Below are 23,002 nucleotides of genomic sequence, written 5' to 3' on the forward strand. Positions count from 1 at the left end.
AAGACGTATGAAAGATACAAAAATGAAAATGCTTGTTGCTCAGTCAGTTCCAGCTGATGGTCATCTAAAGGGTGATTCCGCAGGTCCAACGAAAGGGACATGCAACTATTGTAAACAACAAGGTCATTATATACACGATTGTCCAGTCCTGAAACATAATATTGCCACAGGTAGAACCCAGGAGAGACCACGTCCACCTAGACAGGATCAGAATCAACAACAAATCCCTCAGCACGCACAACCTAGGTTAGCTCCGCAACAGGCAGCTCTACAACAGACCGTAGCACCACCACAAGCGCAGCCTATTGTTGCAACACAAGCAACAACATAACAGATGTATCAGTATGCACAAGCCGATTATCCCGATTATCAGCGATACACATGAAATAGCCTAGAGAGGGAAGTTGGCTTACCCCTTATTGAGGTTCCAGTAGATCAAGAGGGACCTTATGTACATAGTGAACTATTAGGGGAAGACAGAAAGTTTTTACTTGATACAGGGGCAAGCAGAACAACTATAAGACGCAGTGAAGTTCCAGGGGCACCCCTCTCAGGCTCACAGAATATTTCCCTTGGATTCTCAGGAAAACCTATAATTAATGACGTAACACAACCTCTTCCACTCACGGTTGGTCCATTGACACGTACTACAGATTTATTGCTTACTAAATCATGTCCAGAAAACTTGCTAGGTATAAAAACATTGAAAGCTCTAGGAGCTATAATATGTTGTTCTCCGGAAGGAGTACGATTATTTTTGCGTGACTTTAAAGGTCACTACGTGTCTAGAGACCTGGATCGCCGGCTGCAGAATGTACCTACACATTTATGGGCATAAGGCCCCACTGATGTTGGTTGCATGAACATTACACCATATCGAGTCACACTGAAAACAGGAGTAGTACTACCACGAATGCGACAATACAAGTTACCACCAGATGCTGTTGTGGCTTTGCTGCAAATCATTGACAAGCTCATTGCACAAGGAGTGGTTGTCGAAACCGACTCCAATGTATGTAATTCTCCGATAATTCCGATTCTTAAAAGAACGGATCCAAAAGCACCACCAGTATATCGATTAGTTATTGATCTGCGCGAATTAAATAAATGTATTGTACCACAATACCCTGTGGTCCCAGATATCTCTTCATTACTAACAGCTATTGACTCAGAAGCAACGTTCTTCACTGTAATTGATCTCAAGAATGCTTTCTTTAGCGTCCCCATAGATCCGGAAAGTCAATATTTGTTCGGATTCAGTTTAAATGGACGAAGTTTTAAATTCACACTCGCACCTCAAGGATTTACAGAAAGCCCCAGCATCTATAGCCAAGCACTGAAACGAGAACTTGACAGTATCCACATGCCAGTTAACACTGCCTTGCTTCAATATGTCGATGATCTGCTGATCACCGCCCGAAGCGAACCTGAATGTGAAACAGCGTCACTGACGGTTTTGAAATTTCTGGCCGACAAGGGGCACAAGGTGTCCCCTTCTAAGCTGCAATTCTGTGTCCAGCGAGTTGTTTACCTTGGGCACTTGCTGTCCAAGGAGGGAAGACAGCTTACACCCGACCGCATCCAGTTAATTGCTAACATGTCACCACCCAAGACACAAAAGGAGGTGCGGGCTTTTATAGGTCTCACTTCATACTGTAGGCAGTGGATCCCTCAATATGCATTTCTAGCAAAACCACTCATCCAGTTGACAACACAGGAGGCAGCCACATCGACTGTCCTCCCTTGGACTCAAGAACATACACACGCCTTTGAAAGCTTAAAGAAAGCTTTATGCCAAGCACCTGTTTTAGCAACACCATGTTACAGTAAACAGTTTACACTCTTTGTTTCAGAACGCGAAGGTACTGCCTTGTCAGTACTCACTCAGGAACAAGCAGGATCACACAAACCATGTGCTTATTTCTCTAGTACATTAGATCCAGTAGCTCAGGCTCTTCCTGCGTGCCTAAAATCGGTGGCAGCAACAGCTTTAGCAATCAGACAAAGCGATGCCATAGTGTTAGGACACCAATTGACAGTACAAGTACCACACGCAGTAGAGGTTCTCTTGAACCGCACACAAACACAACACTTGACTATAGCGAGACTCACTGGTTACGAATTGACATTGTTTCAGCCACACATAGAAATCAGACGTTGTAATACGTTAAATCCTGCCACACTGTTACCAGTGGGCGGAACAGATCCATTGGCACATGATTGTGTCGAAGTCATTACTATCACGACGAAACCCAGACAAGACTTGACAAACATCCCTTTATCAGATCCAGACCTGACATTGTATGTAGATGGGTCATGTATGAGAACAAGTACAGGAGAGTTAGTGGCCGCTTACGCAGTCACAACAGACACTGAAGTCATTGAAACAAATTGTATTAACACTTTGTCAGCTCAAGCAGCAGAGCTCATCGCTCTGACACAAGCCTGTATTCAAGCCAAAAATAAGAAAGTCAACATATACACAGATTCACGTTATGCATTCGGAGTCGTCCATGACTTCGGCGTACTGTGGCGAGAGAGAGGTTATTTAACTTCTCACGGTGCCCACATCCAACACGGACCCCTCATTCAAGCCCTATTAGACGCGATTCATCTACCTACTGCAATATCGATTATGAAATGCAAAGCTCATACAAAAGTTACCGATATCATTTCTCAGGGTAATGACCTAGCTGACAGAACAGCTAAACAGACTGCTCAGAATCAGACTCCCACAACTGACACGACAAAGACAATAGTTCCGACACCAACACATTGCATGACAGTTAAGGATCCCGCCCTTGATGTAATCGACATACAGACACATGCTACACCAGAAGAAATAAAGAAATGGACTGAATTAGGAGGGATCCAAACGGATCAAGGATGGATGACGAAGGAAAAATCTATATGGTTTCTTCCCGACTCCATGGTTCAAGTCATCATTAACACAATACATAGTCCAGCGCACCTAGGAGAAAAAGCTATGCTAGACAGCATTCAACACATTTGGTTCAACAAACACTTGCGAGCAGCAGCTAAACAAAAAGTTCGTACCTGTATGATATGTTGTCAGTTTAATCCAGGTAAAAGCATCCCCGTAGAGCAGGGTGGATTTCAATCTCCCGATCATGCTTTTGAAGTCCTCCAGATGGATTATATCCAGATGGAACGATGTCGAGGATTCAAATATGTTCTCGTAGTTGTCTGTGCTCTTTCCCGTTGGACAGAAGCCTACCCGGTTTCAGATTACACTGCCCCGACTACTGCCAAACAGTTAGTTCGAGAATTCTTCCCACGATATGGTTTGCCACGTGTTGTCTACTCAGATAACGGCCAGCCATTCTCATCCGAACTAATGAAACACGTTTCCCTTTTGTTAGGCTACCAATGGAAATTCCACTGTGTCCGACATCCCGAGGCAGCAGGTCTCGTAGAACGCCATAATCAAACTCTGAAAATTAGATTGTCCAAGATATGTAGAGAAAAAGGTGTCGATTGGATAGTAGCCTTACCAGTTGCGCTCTTTTACATGAGAATGGTAGCTCATTCTCGAACAGGGCTATCCCCGTACGAGGTGATCTTCGGTAGACCACCAAATATGTGGGGGACGCCTATACCTCGCAAAATCACTGATGTTGACTGTAATATGCTGACAGATTACCTGGCTTCCTTGATGTCTGCACTACAATCTTGTCGTTCACAGGTAGCTGCAGCTTTTCCCGATAATACTGAGGTGAAACCCCATGACGTGGTTCCAGGCGACCTGGTTCTGGTCCGGAATTTCGACCGGAAGACCCAACTGGAGCCTAGGTGGAAATCGCCAAGGCTTGTTCTACTAACCACAAGGACAGCCGTGAAGATCGAGGGACGTAAAGGGTGGTTGCACTCGAGTCATATCAAGAAATTTTATGGACTACCATCCGGTGTGAATACTCAACCCTGCATTCCCTCACAGACAGACTCAAAGCTCCCCTTGGTTGAGCAGTCAAAACCGGAACTTTATAAACTAAAATTAAGGTCTAGCAAGTCAGACAATTTGATTGTTTAAGTCCTCTCCAAGGTGAATCGGTTGAATTTGTCTCTGACATGTATCCTCTAGACCGGAATAGAGAAAGAAATCGACAGATGCAATTTAAAAAGCATGCGTATTGTAAATCACTTCGTAGTCACTGCACAGTAACATTATTAATTTTGTTTTTTCTAAGTCTTCTGATCATCATTTCCAGTATATTGCTGCATATGTATTACCCTATTTCTAAACGTGCTTATAATGTTACTGCTGAACATTCTTTTAGTGAATTACCCCCGCATGAGTTGTCCTATAGATTTGCGCTGCGCAACAACACATTCATTAGTATGTTACATCATTCCCATCAGACCAGCAATGCTACAAATTGTTGGATATGTGGCCGACTCCCCCCCTATCAGAACTATAAGGGAATTTTGCCCCTCTTTCCATATCCGTTCACACACAATGGCTCCTGTGGAGCATGGTTTAGTTTGATTAATTCCCTAGATTCAAATTCCGCAGTTTATCAAGACAACTGGGTATGGGGAAACCTGAACCTAGTTTTGCTTAAAGTCTGCTACCCTAACAAGGAGGGACTTCCCAAAAGAACAGGAACTGATCTAGAAAATGAAGTATATGGATTAGGTAATTTTACACTTAACCTCATGATCCTGAACGTTGAATCTGAAGCTACACCAATCTTGCCCGCCATGTCAGTATTCCCAGTAAAAGGGGAATTATGTGTAAGAAAGAATGGTTCCATACACATGGGCCATAGTAAATGCACCACTGTAATAAAATTCAGCGATCAAGGCAAGTCTACATTTAGAGCCTCCCATCATTCCTACTTCATATGTGGCCAGACCGCATATATACGTCTACCTCTAGATTGGGATGGTACCTGTTACATAGCATTCCTTCTGCCACCTGTTTTCCTAGCCCCTCCTGATTATCACAGAAATACCCATTTAGTACACAATAGACAGCAGAGAGATCTCCCAATTGTCGATTACACTGAAACAGCATGGGAGCAATACACAGATTTCAATAAAGGTTTCTTTCCCTATATAGGTACAGTCACTAATAGTAAGCTGATACGTAGATTAACTAGAACCCTTGAAGCAGTAGTGAACGAGACTACTTCCGCCTTAGGCAATTTAACAGAAGAACAGTCTGCTATGCGGATTGTTGTGCTTCAAAATCGTCTTGTCCTTGACGTCATCCTGGCCGATAGGGGCGGAGCTTGTAGGGTCATCGGATCAAGTTGCTGCGTTTTCATACCAGAAAATTCGCCGTCAGTATATAAAGCCATAACTCGCCTTCATAAAATTATGAGCCAGATACACCAGAGTCCAGGCACCTGGACTTGGTCCGGTTGGTTTTGGAGCGTGTTGTCAGCCTGGGGATGGAGAATCCTATCCTTCCTAGGTATTGGCTTTCTCATACTATTCAGTTGCTGCTTATGTCTACAATGTGGGCCAGCGATTTGTGGTCTGTGTGCCACATCGTGTATCCCACATCCAAGTTTTCGTTCAAGATCCCGGAAGAAGAAAGAAGAACAAATGATGCTATATGAACAGATCGATGGATTGATGAAGATCGATATCTCCTGAGGGTCCGTAGGGGACAAGGAGGGAATGAGGAAATATGAATTTTGTGATCAGTTATGTCCCCTATCGTAGACCCCAACGGCTCCATGTGCATGCTATAAGTACATGTATGTTCCCTCCAGTTCCAGTTTTGAAGACGTAAATATATGTGCGTCCACCGTCAACATGTCCTCTTTCAGATCCGCCATGAATGGGTCAGATATTCCATTCCTAAGTATGAAAGGCCACCGACTTTATGTGGTTCACTTTCCACATTTTACAGATTCAGGCGAGTAGGCCCAGAATTCTGTCATCAAGCCTTTTCCTGCCTCCTGCCTCTGAAAGCTCCAGTCTGAGCCTGCATCTGTATCGATGAACTTTGTCCTACTCCCTGCGCGGCTAACGGTGCCTGATCCAGCCTGTTGCCTGCCAAAAACTGTATTTCACCTTCAAGATTATCTGCTCCGCTCCTCATCCGATGCATTCCTGTCTAGTAGTTTAGGTAAACACTCCTCCAGCTACCGTGCGAAGGGCCAGGCCTCGCTGTCCTCATGCAAGTAATTCATAGCCCCCGTTACCATGGAATATTCCTACCCCCTCGCATCTCATGTAGACACTTAGACGCTTGTACACGCACTAACAGTCAGTATAGAATAGATTCTATCCTAGAGACCTTTCCTTTTGGATAACACAGTTCTTTAAACATAGGATATTAGATATGATTTGGGATTAGGTTGACATGACCCCCCAGACTTCTGTCTCCACATGTAGAGCTAAATGTCAAGTCCCCTTCACCCTCTAGTTGCACGTCATTCACACGTCATGCGGCTGCGCGCGCATCTCTGCCAAATATTTCTGCTGACATTGCAGGATTCTTTTATGGATCCACCCACTTGTGACATCATGTATAATGACGTTTACTAAGTTACGCCTATATGTCCGCCTCTATTAGTTACGTATGCACATTTTATCTGTATTATCAGCTGTTACGCCTCCTGCATCTGTTTCACTGTAATGCATTTCCTATAAAACTGATTATCTGTCAATAATGTATGCCCTTCCTTCCTGAACTTTCGTGGTGATGGAATTAGAAGCCTGCAATTCGAATTGTATTTCCTTTGTAAAGGAATAAAGCCTTTTAGAACCTCTAATACCACGGATTCTGCCTCTTATATTTACTGAGTTATTCTTCCTAGACTTTACCGCATAAAAAATAGTACCGGTAATGAAATATTTACCACAGTAGAGTTAGCTCCTCCAGGACTGAATTTATCTGCTCTTCTGTAGCTACGGTTCCTTCAGAATACAAATTATCGAACATTTTTACAAACTCTTTCCTGATCTAATTTTCTTCTGTGCTATAATGTTGGTCTTCTTTTTGTTTTTTTGCTACCCTATTTTGTGTTAAGTCCGTTTTCAATTTCCAAGTTAATAATTATCCGCATCCTTCGTCATATTCAAAGTGCGAAATCTTGCTAGCCCCCCATCTGTCCCTAACTATTGATTCAAGGATATCTGCCAGATTGTCCTTTTTCAGCTTCCTCCTCTCCTCAATATTGGTTTTCTCTTGCATAGTAGTGCTTTTGCTTAGCTCCACCTCCAAAGATGTTAATTCTTTTTCTAGCTCCCAGATCTTATTTCTTTTATTTTTGTTCTTATGTGCTGCAAGACTCATTATTATTCCCCTGATAAAGACCTTGTATGCTTCCTAAGCAATTTGTTTCGTGGTCCCCTCTTTGTTTATTTGGAAAAACTCCTCGGTGTCTTTTGTTAATGCTTCTACACAGGTTCTGTTTAGGAAGATGACTCGGTCTACTGTCCATCTTGAGCGGGACGTGGTACGCTTTAACTTAAGATGCAAGATCACTATGGAGTGATCCGACAAATTTACTGGTATATGTTCTACTCCTTGCATATAATTTAGTAGGCCCCTATCTATTAAGAAGTAATCTATCCTGGATGCGTGGCCCAATCTTTTATTTTGCAGAGTGAATTTATGGGTCTTGTCTCCTTTTTCTCTCCATATGTCCATGATCCCTAGATCTTTGATACAAAGGCTCACCCACTCCCTCCTTTTGGGTAGATTTGGGCCATTCTTAGCTGGAAATCTATCTTTCCTAGGATCAAGTATAATATTACCCCCTCCCCCCATTATTATGGGTGCTTGTGAAGTTGAGAGTAAATCTTTTGGAGTAGCTCTGGGTCGTCCATATTGGGACCATAGTATCCGACTATTGTGTATGGATTATTGTGTATCCTCACTTTTGCCACTACCCATCTTCCTTTCTTGTCTACCTCTGTAGCTTCAATCCTCGCTCTCAAAGATTTTTAAAATAAAATCGCTACCCCTTTTACACAGCACTCTTGATTTGTTCAGAGACACGTTTCTACCCATTTCTGGTTCTTAAGAATTCTCTCCCATTCTTCTTTCAGTAGGTGTATCTCTTGAAGTATCACTATTTCGCAGTCCACTATTTTCAAGTATTCCAGGATTTTTGCCCTTTGTTTTCTTATCCTGAGCCTGTTCACATTCCAAGACATGATATTAACTGCCATTTAGATCATACCCTTTGGTTGGAGTCTGATTTGGTATGAACTTTATGCCTCTTGTGAGATATACCTGGGCCCCTTCTCCCTTATATTGCTTAGCTAGGACATTTCTTTCTTTTTTCCCTATTATGCTCCCCACCTTGTGCATTTTTTTGTTTTTTAAGACTTTTCTACGTGATGTCCTTTCCCTCCTTACCCTCCCTGGAGAAGCCTCCCCAAACCTTCTTCGGGGCATTTCCCTGCCCTTTTTGTGCTCCTCACCCTTTTGTTACACCATACTTCCGGCTAATTTTGTTCTGCATGATCCTTTGTTTGTGCTTTGATACGTTCTATGAAGCACTTTACCTCCTTGGCGTCTTTAATATTATGCATCCTATTTTCCCACATTATTCTCAGTGAGGCTGGAAAACGCATCTGTACTGTCGCCCCTAGTGATTTCAGTTGTTGCATGTACTGGCCAAGCTGCCACTGCCCATCCTGCGTTGTTTTAGAGATGTCTGATCTTATTCTACAAGTCCAGCAATTTTTTGTGAATTATCCCACTTTCAGACCCTTGCTTAGAATCCTCTCTTTAAGCATGTAAGTTTTAAAGTTCATCAAGATTTTTCTTGGGTTTTATTTAATTTTGTTCTTCCCAAATGGGTCTCGATGGATTCTTTGAATGTCCTCTGAGAGATCAACCATCTTTGTCCAGGGGATTAATTCTTCCAGTAATTTAATTGTAAAACTTCTGATATTCTCCCCTTCCATGCCTTCTGGGACATTAAGAATTCTGAGGTTATTTCTCCTGGCCTGGTTTCCATTGACTCCATTCTGTCTCTTATCTCGTTCTCTTTTGTCTTAAGCAGATCAATCTCTTTTCTATTTACCTCAACTTTTTTGTTTAGTACCACTACTTCTAGTTCCACAGAGGTGACTCTATCCATAAGCATGTGTATTTTTTGATCTAACACCTTGCACACTTCCTGAATTGTTGTCTGATTTTTCTCCGAGGGTGCGAAGTTAGACCTCATTTCCTTCATCATGGTTTCCATCATTTTTTCCATACTGTCTTGAGGTTGTGTACTGGACTCCATATCTATCTGTTTTTCCATGGTGGCTTCTGCAGCTGACTCTTGTTGGTCCTGTAACATTAATGCGCCAAATCTGTTGCTGTCCGTTGTCATTGTATTTACTTCTTCTTCTCTAAGAGCTTCTACTTAGACCTTATTCTGGTCTGTGATATTGGACTTATCAATCTTCTGTTTTTCTTGAACTTTGAAGAAGGACCTTAGAGATGGTGTTATCTTTTGTTTTGTCGAGCCCAGTGTTTTTAATTTGGCTTGACTTGCTCTAGACAGTAGGGGTTGCGATTTCCATACCACAGTAGGCTTCTTCTTTTTCTTTGTGCTTTTAGGGGTTTCAGGGCGAGTTTCAGAGGGAGTAGGGGTGGGAGTTATAGCATTTGTACACAGCTTTTCTTTTGATGGGAGTTGTTTTGCTTCGGCTAGGAGATGTTTACTCCTTAGACAGTATCCTCTTTCCTCTCCTAGTTGCCCTTTTTGCTTTGCTCCTAGTGTTATCAATGGGAATGAGAGGGGGGAGTCTGTTTCAGCCTTTTTTGCTCACCCCCTTCAATGTTTGCAGCCTCCACCTCTGCCAGCACTTTAGCCTGCACTTTAGTCTGCACTGGGTGTTTTGTACCTAAAATGTTTTTAGCACACTTAGTAACTTTAACACCCCGTCCTCCCCTTGCCGTGTTACCCGATCTTCTTCCCCTTTCACTTACCCGGGACTCTCAATGCTTTCCGCCACCCTCACCTTGTGGCTCTCGCGCCGTTGACAACACTTCCTCGATACAGGGCTGGCAGCAGGGGTCCTTTCTTCCCCCCGGCAAAACCTGCAATCCCGATGTCTTCCCCCTGTATGGCACCCTCACGGAGGTTCTCCTGTAGTTTCGGCACGCCGTGGCCGCCTCCGCACACACTTCGCCTGACAAGTCCATACAGCAGTGCGGCACCCCCTCCGGCTCCACTTCTGGCTGCGTCGGTATCCGATTTCCAGTCTCCGACGTGGGCGAGTCAGTTTCTCAGCCTCCCAGCTTCCTAGCAGTGTTCCGCCCCCTTGTGCTTCGCTCACCTCCGGAGGTGATTCTGTTCTTCCTCGTTTTCCATTCAAATTTTCCTCTTTTCCTCACTTAAACCTCACTGAGTGCTCCAACCTACTTCGCGCTCCAGGATCCTAGTTTTCGCTGCATTTTATGTTCAATTCATGCGTGTATTTTCCAAAAGGGTTCGGAGCCCACGACTGGGCTCTCTAGCCAGCCGCCATCTTACCCTTCCTGCATAAAGTTCTTCAACTACTCCGAAAAGCGTTCTTTTAAAACTCAAAATACCTAAGGTGCTTCTGTTCACCAAACAAAAGTTACTTCTGTCCGTAGTAACCTAATGATGCCCTGTACAATATTAAACAATTGACAAATACACTTCCTATAAAAATTGGCAAAATCCCAAACCTCCCAATTTCCTCTTCTGAGGTCAGTGTAGGCCATTGAAGTTTTGCCACTACTTTCTTTTCATCAATCTTAATATCCTACGGTGTAATTATATACCATAATAACTTAACAGTAGTGGTGTGAAAAAGGCACATATTGTATTTAGGAAAACAACAATGCTGTCCTAAATGTTGTAACAATGCATTATCATTAGATCTGGGCCAAGATTAAATTTATGCCAACATATTTTGCCTAATTTTGGGCATTTCAAATTCTGCTTGCTACGCAAGATTGCTGAAATTATGCCATTAAGTCACGTTATGTAATTACGTGCCATTTGCTGTTAAAATTTACTGCAAAAGAGCCTTTAATGGAACTTTACTGCTAGTGCATGGGAACAATAGAAAGTACATAGTTCATGGTGCTTTTATCTTTTGCACAATTTTTAAGCACAGAATGTTTCCTCACATCAAAAATTGACACAAAGACACATTTTGCACTAAAATATAGTGCTAAAATATGGATTTGCATTTCGCACGATTACACATAATTTCATGCATTTGAGGATCCAGTAATATATTCAATGAAACACCTTGTTATCAGAAGTTACATTGAAAATGTCATTGCTATGTTTTTTACAATGAGTGTGTGATGTCATGACCTTGACTAGTGCTTTGGTGAGGGCATTTAAAATTGCATGGACTAACAATCCCACATTGCCTCTCTCAATCTAAATCCAACATGGCAAAATATTTCCTCCCTTGTGCAGAGCTTGTTTGCCCACCCTAGAGGTGTGGCAAGGGAAATGAGCATACCCTTCCCTCTGGTCACTCAAACCAGGTCCTGGGAAAGCCCCTCTCCTACTGGGAGGACAATAGAGGGGGCAGGCCCAGGTGTGATCTAAATCTGCCAGGTAACCATCCTTTCAAGCAAAGCTCAGGAAGGGACTGGGCACCTCCCACACCCAAACTCTTTGTCCACTGTCGAGAGATGACATTGTGACATTTGACCCTGGTAGAAAGGTGCTTTTGGCTAAGGCAGAAAAATGACAACTTTCCAAAAGTGTCATTGCCTAGTCATATAAAATAGGACTTGGCCATTAAGTTAGATTTTAAATTCCTATTAAAATCAGTGCGTGAATCATTTTTCTAGATGCTCCCAAACTGAAATCACTCATTATAAGATGTTATAATGTAACCCAGTTTTTTCCCCATGGGAGAGCCAGCTTTGCCTCAATGAAAAAGACTTCTGAGGTTTTTCTCTGCTGGTACATTTAAAACATGAAAGATACTTGTCCTACTTTTGAATTCCATGCATCCTGCCGTATGGACATTTAGGGCCTACCTTGGGGGTAGTGACATACCTGGAAACATGCTTTACATTGTCTCTTTAGTGGCGCACAATATGTGCTACAGTCCACTAAGGCCATTTAGCTTACAGGCCCTAGGCATGTGAGTTCCATTTACTAGGGACATATAGGTAAGTTAAATATGGCAATCAGGGATTAGCAAATTCAACATGTTTTTAGTAGACAGAGCACATACACTGGGAACTGGACAGAAGTGCCCCAGTGTGCAGATTTTAAAAAAAACAGCAATAAAAATAGTAAAAAGTGGGGGGTGACCGCGCAACAATTGGCATTTTCCTACATCTCCAACTAAGCCTTAAGAAATTACTAGCCCAGCACACCACCAGGAGGCAAAACACTTGCTGGATGTAATTGGAAAACATGTAACTTGCTGGTTGTACCTGAGAACTGTGTGACTTGCCACAGGAAAATATTAACAAGAATAATGCGTTAATAGGAGATGTATTACTGTACTTTGTTCTTATTGTTATAAAAGTAAAATGTGAAAAAAATATAGAAATCTATATAAGTATGCGAATTTCGGAAGTTTACACTAAAAAAAAAGCTTATGTCCCACAATGGGTAGGATGTTTTCATTTATCACAACGTTTAGCCTCTAACGTGGGATCTGTTGGTATTAACATTTCTGCCGTTCTCGTCGAATATCAAAGCATCTCCTAATAGGTAGAAATGTCGTAAAATAAGCAATTGTGTTTTAGTGTTGTTTATCCTATTATTGCTGTTTGGGGAACATGTAAATAAAACAGGGGATTAGGGGAAAAAGTGACGCAGCATGTGTGTTGGTCCTGAATGTACACAAATATGTGGCTGCACCCATGTTTACCTACACATTCCTGGGTGTGAATTCCGCGCATTATAAGCGTTTGTGCAATCTGGAAGTTAGTAACATATTTACTCACAAGGCAACAGAATGAACAAAGTTGTGTAGGAAAAAACTGCATTTTCCTCTTGTTGTCCAGCAACAGGCCTTCAATTGTATGCTTTGTTATTTGAAGCATCGTTTCAATCCTGCCGCTCAACTTAAAGGTTAATCACATATATATGCGTTCACAGCACACTATGGGAAGCATACGATTTGACTAATAATAATGTATTTCTCTTTTACACAGAACTTTATACAGATTTTGCGGTGACTATGTGCTGTGAATAGTTGTTTTTACTAACCAGTATAGATATTCACAATTCGCCCATCTTAGATGCATATAACGCTTATGCAACCCTTGTGGGATTCAAACTTGTAACCAGCAGATCACGGCAGAAGTCAGCAACGAGTGTTTAACACCCGCCATCTTTCCGTTTTAGGCTTTGTCTTTTTGTGGTGCAAAAGCAGTCTCCAGTGTTTTTTTAAGACTATCTATCTATCTATCTATCTATCTATCTATCTATCTATCTATCTATCTATCTATCTATCTATCTATCTATCTATCTATCTATCTATCTATCTATCTATCTATCTATCTATCTATCTATCTATCTATCTATCTATCTATCTATCTATCTATCTATCTATCTATCTATCTATATTTTTTAAATGAAAATCCTTAAGAAAGGAAGACGACGCCATGTGCGATTAAACTTGATTTATTTGTCAAGCCGCCATCGGACGCGTTTCGGCTGATCCCAGCCTTGTTCACCAATAGCGAGGCAACGTTAGTGAACAAGGCTGGGGTCAGCCGAAACGCGTCAGATGGCGGCTTGACAAATAAATCAAGTTTAATTACACATGGCGCCGTCTTCCTTTCTTAAGGATTTTCATAATGAATTGGATTTTGCTGCAAAGATCCCCAACGACACCCCCTTCGATTTGGAGTACAGCGTGCAAGTGCAGAAGCAATTCGAGAATATATATAGATATAGATAGATAGATAGATAGATAGATAGATAGATAGATAGATAGATAGATAGATAGATAGATAGATAGATAGATAGATAGATAGTGTTTTTGGAAATACTATGTCGGAAATCTTGACTTTGTTTAATTGTACACACCATCACATTTATATATCACATGTTTGAATGTTTAAATATACCATTGTTAATGGCTTAGAAATGATTTCCTTTCTTAGGACACTTTTTGGAAAGACACATTGCGCAGTGGACTCAATAACTCCCGGGCCTACGAGTCTGTCTTCATGATAGCTGTCACAGCAAGCGGGGGGTACACGCAGTACGATTTCATAAAGCAGGTCTTCGAGAGGTTGAAAGGACACCCCTTCTACAGTGCCATCACTTCGGAGGATCAGGTTTGTGTATCTGTGGGAATGTATGTGCACTTTTGTATGTATTGCTTAAAGCCCAGAACTGCCTACTTTGGCCCTGATTGCCAGTATAGGTGGAATTTATCGCACATGATAAATAACGATACCACGGGTATGTCATTTATCAAGTGTGATAAATTTGCTACTATCATGAGTTGTTGGGGACTAACATGCGTATTTTGGTGTTCTAATGCACCAAAATCCACATGATATGGTAAATACCATATGTTTTCCCCCCATTTAATTTTGGTAGGTTTGGCCTGCCGAAATTTAATGAAGGTTGAGTAATTAACACATCCAATAATTATTGAATGCGTTGAATACTTAACAACTTGTAATTCCAACACGTTCGTAAACAGGGGTTTAAGCAGGGGTTGGAATTAACCACCCTACTCATAATCAGGCCCTTTAGAGCTATTGGTCATGCCATATGATTAAAGCATTTACACAATATGTACTACCAGGGATAATAAATGTGACTTGCATTCTTTGACTGTAACCATGTCTACTGCATGTGGCTAACACACATTATATACCCTGCAACTGTATGTAGTGTATGCCACACAATCATAAAACATTTAGCCCTCACCAGTTAGCTATGGACCATGCTCTATACCATTCACATGCATCAAACACAGTATGCATCTTTTTAGTAGGAAAGTTGTCTATTGCATGTTTATCACATTTACCTAGAAGACGCAGGACACAACATTGACCATCACTCAGATAAATCGAACACAGATTGAGTTTATTGTAGGGATGTGGTACACCAAACATACCCAGAAGCCTTTGGCTGCAGACCAATGTTAGTGCACGTGTGGTACAATCAAGATAAACCAAAAATGTCCTACAGCCTTTGGCTGTGGAGTGTAATTAGTTGAGTAAACAAATGATGGACGAAATGCTGAACCAATCAAACATTCACCCCTGTCAAGAGATCTGGGTTGAGTTCATCATTCTGTTGCTCACAATGCCACTCTAGTCCAATCCAGCCCGAACTGCCAAGCCAGGTTCTCCCTGGACCGCAAACAAGCATCCTGGGACCGGTTGTGGGATATCACCGATCATCAGCCAGGCTAGCTTGAATCCAGTGGCACACATGCAAGGGAACCACTTCTGGCTCAGGAAATGTGCATTTTGTGAACCATTTAGATGACACCAACTATGCTTGTTTGCTTTTTACCGACCGTGCTCATTGCATATGTGGAACACACATAGATAATGTACTGTGACGTGAAATATGTGTAATACTCTGATATCTTAAAAAAAAAAAATACAGATTTCAGCCATTTACCATGTTTTGTAAATGTGAATAGTGCCCAAAGGACATGGGCATTGTCTATGCACTGTGTTTACCATTCACATATACGAAACTGGGCCCATTTCCACTGAACTATGTTTAATGTTTTTGTGGATAGCATACAGAAAAGAGTTGTCATAATACACCAGGTTGCTCACATTGCCAGCTTCTAAAATTCCCCTGGATTGCCACATTAATAATTTGAATAATGTTCCACTAAGCAAACTGATAAGTGGAAACACAATTATAAGCAGCAAAAATAATTCTTCCATTGAATACAGGCTGTACCTTTATCTAGTCATTAATAAATGCTGTTGTGGAAAGCTTTCATGGAAGATCAAGTGGAAGACAAATAGGAGGCTTTTATACTCCAGTCTGGCTTCCACCGCTCTCCCAACTTAGCTATTCAAAGATAAAGTTAATCCTGCAATGTTTCCAATGGCTAATCACTAAGGGGCCATATTCAGAGTTTGGTGGAGAGAGTACTCTGTTGGAACGGTGATGGTGCCCTCTCCACTTAATTTATAGGTGGACAGACCCCAAGGTTCACGTAGACAGAGTAAAATTTACTATGTCTGCGTAAGCCTACGCCTGACGGCCTGAAGGAGTGGAAACCATCAGAGGTAAATAATCCCTCTGTCATATCTAGAGTGGGTGGTCAGATGGCATTTTTTTACTGTCCTTCATCGCCAGGTATATCCTGTTGGTAACGGAGGCTAAAAAAAAAGAAAAATGACCCCGACACTATGGTAGAAAACTCTCATAGTGTGAGGTTCATTACTTTTTTATTTTTCAAAAACAAATTCCTGCTTTGGGAGTTTAAAAAAAATGCTTAAGGAAAGTTTGATGGCCGCCTGTTATGTTTGACGAAGTCATCTGTCAAATTTTTCCTTGACCAGAACTATCATGATGGTGGTTCCTGTCAATGTATAGAGATGTCTAATGAGCTGGAAGACATCTCTAATTTTGACAGGTGAAGTAAAGGCAGTGAGGCAGACATACACCTCCGCTACCCTATCTGTCTTTACTCGGTCCGCCAAACCCTAAGTTAACAAATAGAATAATTGGAAAGTGCAGAAAATGGCACATCTCAAGTATTACCCCTCGTATTTATTAGGTCTCGCCTGACCCAGCACATGCGCTGGTCTGGCGAGACTTTTTGAGAGGACTCCAAAAAGTGCTACCAGGCCAGCCTAGAGCTAAAGTGCATGTGCGCGGGCGCGCGTGCCGCGCTTGACCGCAATTACTTTCACTTTCGTGGCCGCTTTGATGTTTGATCGCGATCACTTTTGCCAATAGGTCTCGCTTTTGGGACCTTATAAGTATTTAGTTATGCAACTGTTGCATGGCTAAACACTTATAAGGTCCAAAAGGCGAGACCTATTGGCTATGCTAATGCTTGTTCACCATGTTCTTGACATGAAGGTAATGGGAGATGAAATAAATGACAAAAAAGAGTGTGTGACCTATGTGGAGTGAAAGCCGGAGAAATCGAGGAAAAGGAAAACGAAAAAATATAAAATGATTGAAAGATTGGGTACAGACATGTTACATGCATTTGTGTATGCATATATTTGTGTGTTGGTTCATGAAGAATAGATTTTTTATTTATTTTGTCAGCTATTTTTTTTGTAAAGTGTGTTTATCCAGAATGACAAATCGGAGGAAAAAAGGCACATTTGTTTGGGAGAGAAAACTGTTATAAAATAACAACAGCACTTGTAAAGCTATTAAAACTGCAGTTTTTCTGCTTTTTCAGGTGAGTCCTTACTCAGCATATTTGCATGATGCTGTGATAGTTTACGCCTTGTCAATAAATGAGCTGCTAAAAGGTGGAAAATATATCTACGATGGAAAGAGTCTTGTCAACCAACTCAGAGGCTACAACAAAACCAGATTCTATGGTAAGCATCTTGTTGGATCAAAGATCACTACCTCAGAGAGACTAAGTGACCACAGTGCACCTACAGCAGCATTGTTTGTCTTTTTTATTTATCGCACTAGCTCAATGTAGCCCTTTAAGTAACAGAGAAGGTAATTAGAATGCTTTAGAAAACTCCAAAATAAATCAACAGATATATCACCAGTCATGCTAACCTGTAACCTTGCTAGAGCATTAAGTGAAATGTTAAATGGTTATACAAACTTTAAAAAAAAATTAAATTATATCTGTAGGTCACAGGCACATAAAGACATGCAGGTCAGTGGTTTTTGTGGGGGGGCTAGGACAACAAATTTCAAGCGGGACCTTCCATAGCATGTGCACCTGTTTCTAAGTTAAATACAATATCCTTGAGGGAAGGAGAAAATGTGGCTCCATCAATTGCAAAAAATGATCCCAAATTGAAAAGTGACTTTTCGCGAATGGACTGCTATTCTATTCTACGTACAAATAGTGCTGCCGCAACAAACGATGGACGGAATGCTAAATGAATCAAACATTCACTCCCGGTCATGAAATCTGGGTTAAATCCATTGTTCTTTTGCTCACCACTCTACCCCTGTTTGGACCCAGCCATATACAAATCAGTTTTGACCCTGCTCCTCATAGTAAGAGTCCAGCCCGAACTGCTAAACCGGGTCCTCCCTGGACCAGAAACAAGCATTCTGGGACTGGTTTTGGTGTAATACCCTTCATCAGCCAGATAAGCTTAAATCCTGTGGCACAGCGAGCAAGGGACCCATGTCTGGGCATACCCATCCCACTTCTACAGTTGCAAAAGGAGAAGGAGGAGAAGTCACAGGTTTTTGGGGAGACCCCTAATTTCCATCACTATGCTCCAAGCCTACATTCTAACAATAAATCAACTGGATATGGTGATCATCCTTCTCCTTCTAACTTTTATTGTGGGTGCACTGGAACCTAGTATTGATAAAGGGACAGGCTTGACACCCTATACCCTGGGAAACTATATGCTGTGCTTAATTCCTTATTGCTCCATAAGCAAATCTTCTTGTACTCTACCAGTACATTTCTGGCCATTGTCAGGTAATACTGCTCCAACTACCTACTCTTCAGTTCGTAATCTTGGATTTTATATTCTCCGAGGTCTCTCTCACCCTCTCCTATCAGGTAAACTGATTGTGATCCACTTGTTTTTCTCTAATGCGAATACTTCGCAAAAGTCTGCCTGCCTTTTACCTTTTGTCAATCACATCCTGTGGTAGTTCAATTTTACATTCTCAGACAGCTAGATTATTGTAATCCACTATTCATGGGTGGCCCAGATTTTCTCCTCAAAAACATCTACTCCATACAAGCTGCAGTAGCCAGACTAGCCATGTCCCCCCTCGCTATTCCTGTTCCTCTTATGCCCTGGATTCCTTAGTCTGGCTACTGGTGCCTAAAAGGGTTATGTTTAACCCCTCTACAGCATTCACAAATCCGTACTTCAATTTGTACCATGATTCTTATAGGTGAAATTCAAGAGGTACTCCCAAATCAGTTGTTATGCTCTGCCAATGCCCACCTGCTCACTCTTTCCAAGTTTAAGAGGGCATGTGGTGGCAGACAAACCTTCTCTGTGCAGTATGCACAGCTTTGGAATGCTCATCCCTCTACTCTTTGATCTATTAAAGAATCACAGACTTTTAGGAAAGCATTTAAAACCTGGCTCTATACCCTTTAAGCCTCTGGAAGCTGGCAAATGGTTTGTATCAGTTGGTTATCAGCACCAGGACACCTTCTTGGGTAACAGTTGTGATCTATAAATGTAATTAATAATCATGACAATAATAATTCCTTGCCATTGGAGGATTTCAGGCAGCTGTGTGAATTCCAGGTCCACAGCCCACTTTAGTAAGACCCTGAGGTAGATCATGACTCCCCTTCTCAATTACGCCTCAGTATATGATGTTCCCACATGACCCCCAAGTAGTGAATGATGTCACAGCAAAGCATTATGAAATTGGTGGTTTCCCCAATATCATTCAGACATTTGATTGTCTTCCCAGGGTCTCTGAGTATATATATCAAAACAGGAAAATGCCACACACCAGCAAGTATCAAGTGATGATGAGGAAGAGGCACACGCGAGAAAGGGCTTACGTCATTTCTATGAAAATACGAGTGGCACTAGATTTGAATGCATTCACAATTACTATTTTCAGTAAAATGGCCATAGATTTGAAGATAGGCAGAAACCCCCAGATTTTTGCCTTAACTGTTTACTGGCTGTAGAACTGCTAACCAGTGGAACAGTGATTGTACTCCTCCTTTCAACATAATGTAATTGGTATACACCTGAGCATATTTAACTTAACTATGAGTCCCTATTATATGGTACCAAGGGTGCCTAGGTCCTGGAAGTTAAATGTCACCAGGGGACCTATTGTGCTATCCACTACAGTAGCAGTGTAAACATGTTTTCCGTCCTACGTGTGTAGTCTGACTGTAGCAGTGTAATAACTGCAATTCAACCTGTCAAAATCAACTTTTTTGACAGGTCAAACCTCCTTTGTAAATACTAAACAGTCACTCCTATATAGGCATTGCCGCCCTTAACTCAGGCTGCATGGAATTTAACAGTAGGACATGTAGAAGTTTAATTTTAACATGTTCTTACAATTACAAATAGCCAAAAGCTATTTTTTAGTGTGGTAGGCCTAGCTCCACTACATAGAAAACCAGAGTACAGATTAAAAATCCCAATTCTGTATCGCTGTAATGGGACAGCTTAGAAAAATAATTTAAACTATTTTAATAGTTATTAAAAATCCAATTCAATGGTGAGGTCTGATTTTAATAAATGTTAAGGAAAAGTAACTTTTAGAAAGTTACCTTTCATGGAGGCTAAGCCACTGATTAGCATTGAATAGTAGTGAAGGAGGTGTGAAATGCCTCCCCAGAGGAAACAATAGGCTGACCTGAACAGGGAAAGATGACTTCTCTGAGCTTCACCGAATATGAAGGAAGGGGCCTGGGGGCAACCGTTTTGACATTACAGTGTCTAATCTAGGGGTGGGCGGAACTCATGGAGTTTTACTCTGCGGAATGCTGCAGAGTTACATAAAAAGTCAATGAAATTCTGCGGATTTCTGCCCACCCCTAAAATGACTGACTGAGTCACCCTTGCTCCTCCACAAAAGTATTGTGGTATATCCGTACGAGCTGTGTCCTGCTAGGTGATGGAAAGTTGGCCACCCTACTCTCTGGCCATCCACATCTGGAAGCGCTCTGTGTATCTTGGCCCCGTGCTCCAGCCACCCTTCAGGCGCACACAGAGAACTCCACAGTGCCCCCAATGTGACATCCTCTCTGAAGGCCCCAAACCCGCTCTCGTTTCTTGAAGCCCATAACTCGTTGCAGACGGAGCTGCCACATCGGAGCACACACTGCAAGTCTGTCAGGAAAGCAGAGAGGGGGACGCCCCCTGCTCTCCCCTCAGATGAAATGTTTGTATAAATGGCGGGTAGGACCTCCATCAGGGCGTTGCAGAGATCTCGCTAGCCCCCCTTGCCCACTGTTCAGAGACAATCTGTCAGGAAGCTGCAAGTTGTACAGTAGCCTGCACATTGGTTAGGCTGAGCCGCCTGGGAGCAACTCCTCAGGAGCAGTGGCAGGGGTAGGCGGAGTATGGAGACAGTGTGGACAGACTGGATGGACTAGACAGCAACTCCATAGGAGGGCAGCTGGTGGCCGTTGATGTTGACCCTCAAATCTGGAACAACACTGTCATTCTATGAATGCTTTACACATTTGCTGCAAAACTGTATTGCTTAAAAAACAGAATCATTTGTGAAGGATACATTGAGTGGGCAGTAAACTCCACCACGCTGCGGAAAGCGGAGTTTCTGCAGAACTCTGTGCTTGAATGGGCAAACTCCATTGGTGAAGTTGAGTTTACTCTTCAACTCTAGTCAAATGCTGTTGGGTTAATATATAACACTTTGGGGCACACTTGAAAGGCAGAAAACAAGATACTAACACAATTCTTGTGCATCCACTATCTCGTTGCTGGAAAATTCTACTTTTGTTCTACCAGACTGTCTGTCTCTGAGACTTTACATATATCACTGGGGACACACGTGGGAAACAGGATGTCAAAACAATTCTTGTGCATTCACTGTCTGATTGCTGGAATATACTACTTGTGTTTTATCATTTTGTGCATACAGTGGCTGCTTCAAGCTGAATTGTAGTGTTAGTTGTGTTAGTTGTGTTAGGACACTAGCAGCAGCGGCTCCTCCGCTAAGGCGGGGGATCTTCGCCCCATTGCTTCGACTGCAAGCTGAATACAAAAAACAAAATGATAATAATGCTCCGTTATTATCACTTTGTTTTTTGTATGCAGCTTGCAGTTGAAGTGGCTGGGCTCCCCGTGTCACTGGGAGGAGGAGTGGTGGCTGCACCTAAAGTGCGCATGGCGGTTTGGCCGCCCATCTTGGGCCGGCCAAACCATCATGCACACTTTAAGTGTTCTCCACCCAGGCTGCATTGCAGCCTGGCTGGAGAACATGCACAGCCTGCCAGCCCCGGTCTGAGCACCAAACAATGGCACTCACACCAATCACAACGCTGCTGCAAGGCAGCCTTGTTATCGGTCAGGGGGTTCTGGGAGGCTGTGTGCTTCACTTCCTGGTTCCTGCTGCAGAGAGGATGGAGGAGAAACGACAGCCAGCGGTATTAAGGTACGTTTTATTTTATTTCCCCCGTTCCCCACCCCACCACCCCCTTTGGGTAGCAGCCGCTATTGGACACTAGGATTACCATAGTACTCTCCCCACACACACATCAACAGCCCACAGAACCCAACCAACCCAAAGACGTACACCATCTTGAAAATATCCACAGTGGGCAGACCGGGCCTCCAGAACCTTTACCCCATTGTTTAGGGCATGGCTAGGAGTCATTCCAAGTCACCAGCATGTGCCAGTCATAAATCTGACATCTCCAGGTATCCTCTTCAGAACACTTCTGGACCTGAGGAAGAAAAGAAGTGAATTGGACCTGTTATCTGTGACCTGAGAGGAACCCTGAAGGACTGGACCTGCTCCCTCTTGTACCTAGGACAAAGAAGTTGAATTCAAGAGTCAATTGTCTGACCTCCTGGTCAAGCTGCAGGGATTCAACAAGGTACACAAGATCTTTTTTGCAACTGCCCAGATGATCAGTGGTAACAGGTCCTCGCCTGGGCCCTGCCGTTGGCCCCTGTCTAACACCCTGTGAGTCTCTAAGTGCCTTTCCAGAGGTCCTGGGGGATTTAGAAGTGTATAGCTGTGGTGGACTGGGACTTAAAAGACTAAAGCTAGAAAGGAAAATCTTTGACTAGGACGCGCCTGGTGGATGTTTCAGGCTCATGCTCCATCATGGTCAGAGTCAAAGTGTGCCTAGGTCTAGGTCCACCACAACCATTGACCATCATTGGCATTGGGACGTTGTGTTTTTTGGTCCTATTTCTAATTAAAACTTCAAACATTCATAACTGCAGTTCCCCTTATTGGATTTTTGT

General features: G+C 42.5%; 1 protein-coding gene across 1 annotated transcript in view; it reads left to right on the plus strand.

Annotated features, from left to right (window-relative positions):
* The window catches only part of LOC146866993 (guanylate cyclase 2G-like), a 161,495-nt gene that overhangs the window by 125,335 nt on the left and 13,158 nt on the right, over positions 1-23,002 (plus strand). The window contains exons 4-5 of the mRNA XM_085618900.1: positions 14,060-14,236; positions 17,311-17,455. Of these exons, the coding sequence (XP_085475026.1) occupies positions 14,060-14,236; positions 17,311-17,455 (322 nt within the window). The remainder of the gene's footprint in view (positions 1-14,059; positions 14,237-17,310; positions 17,456-23,002) is intronic.

The sequence above is a fragment of the Triturus cristatus genome, chromosome 1_2 (genome assembly GCF_964204655.1).
Source record: "Triturus cristatus chromosome 1_2, aTriCri1.1, whole genome shotgun sequence".
Classification (NCBI taxonomy): Eukaryota; Metazoa; Chordata; class Amphibia; order Caudata; family Salamandridae; genus Triturus; species Triturus cristatus.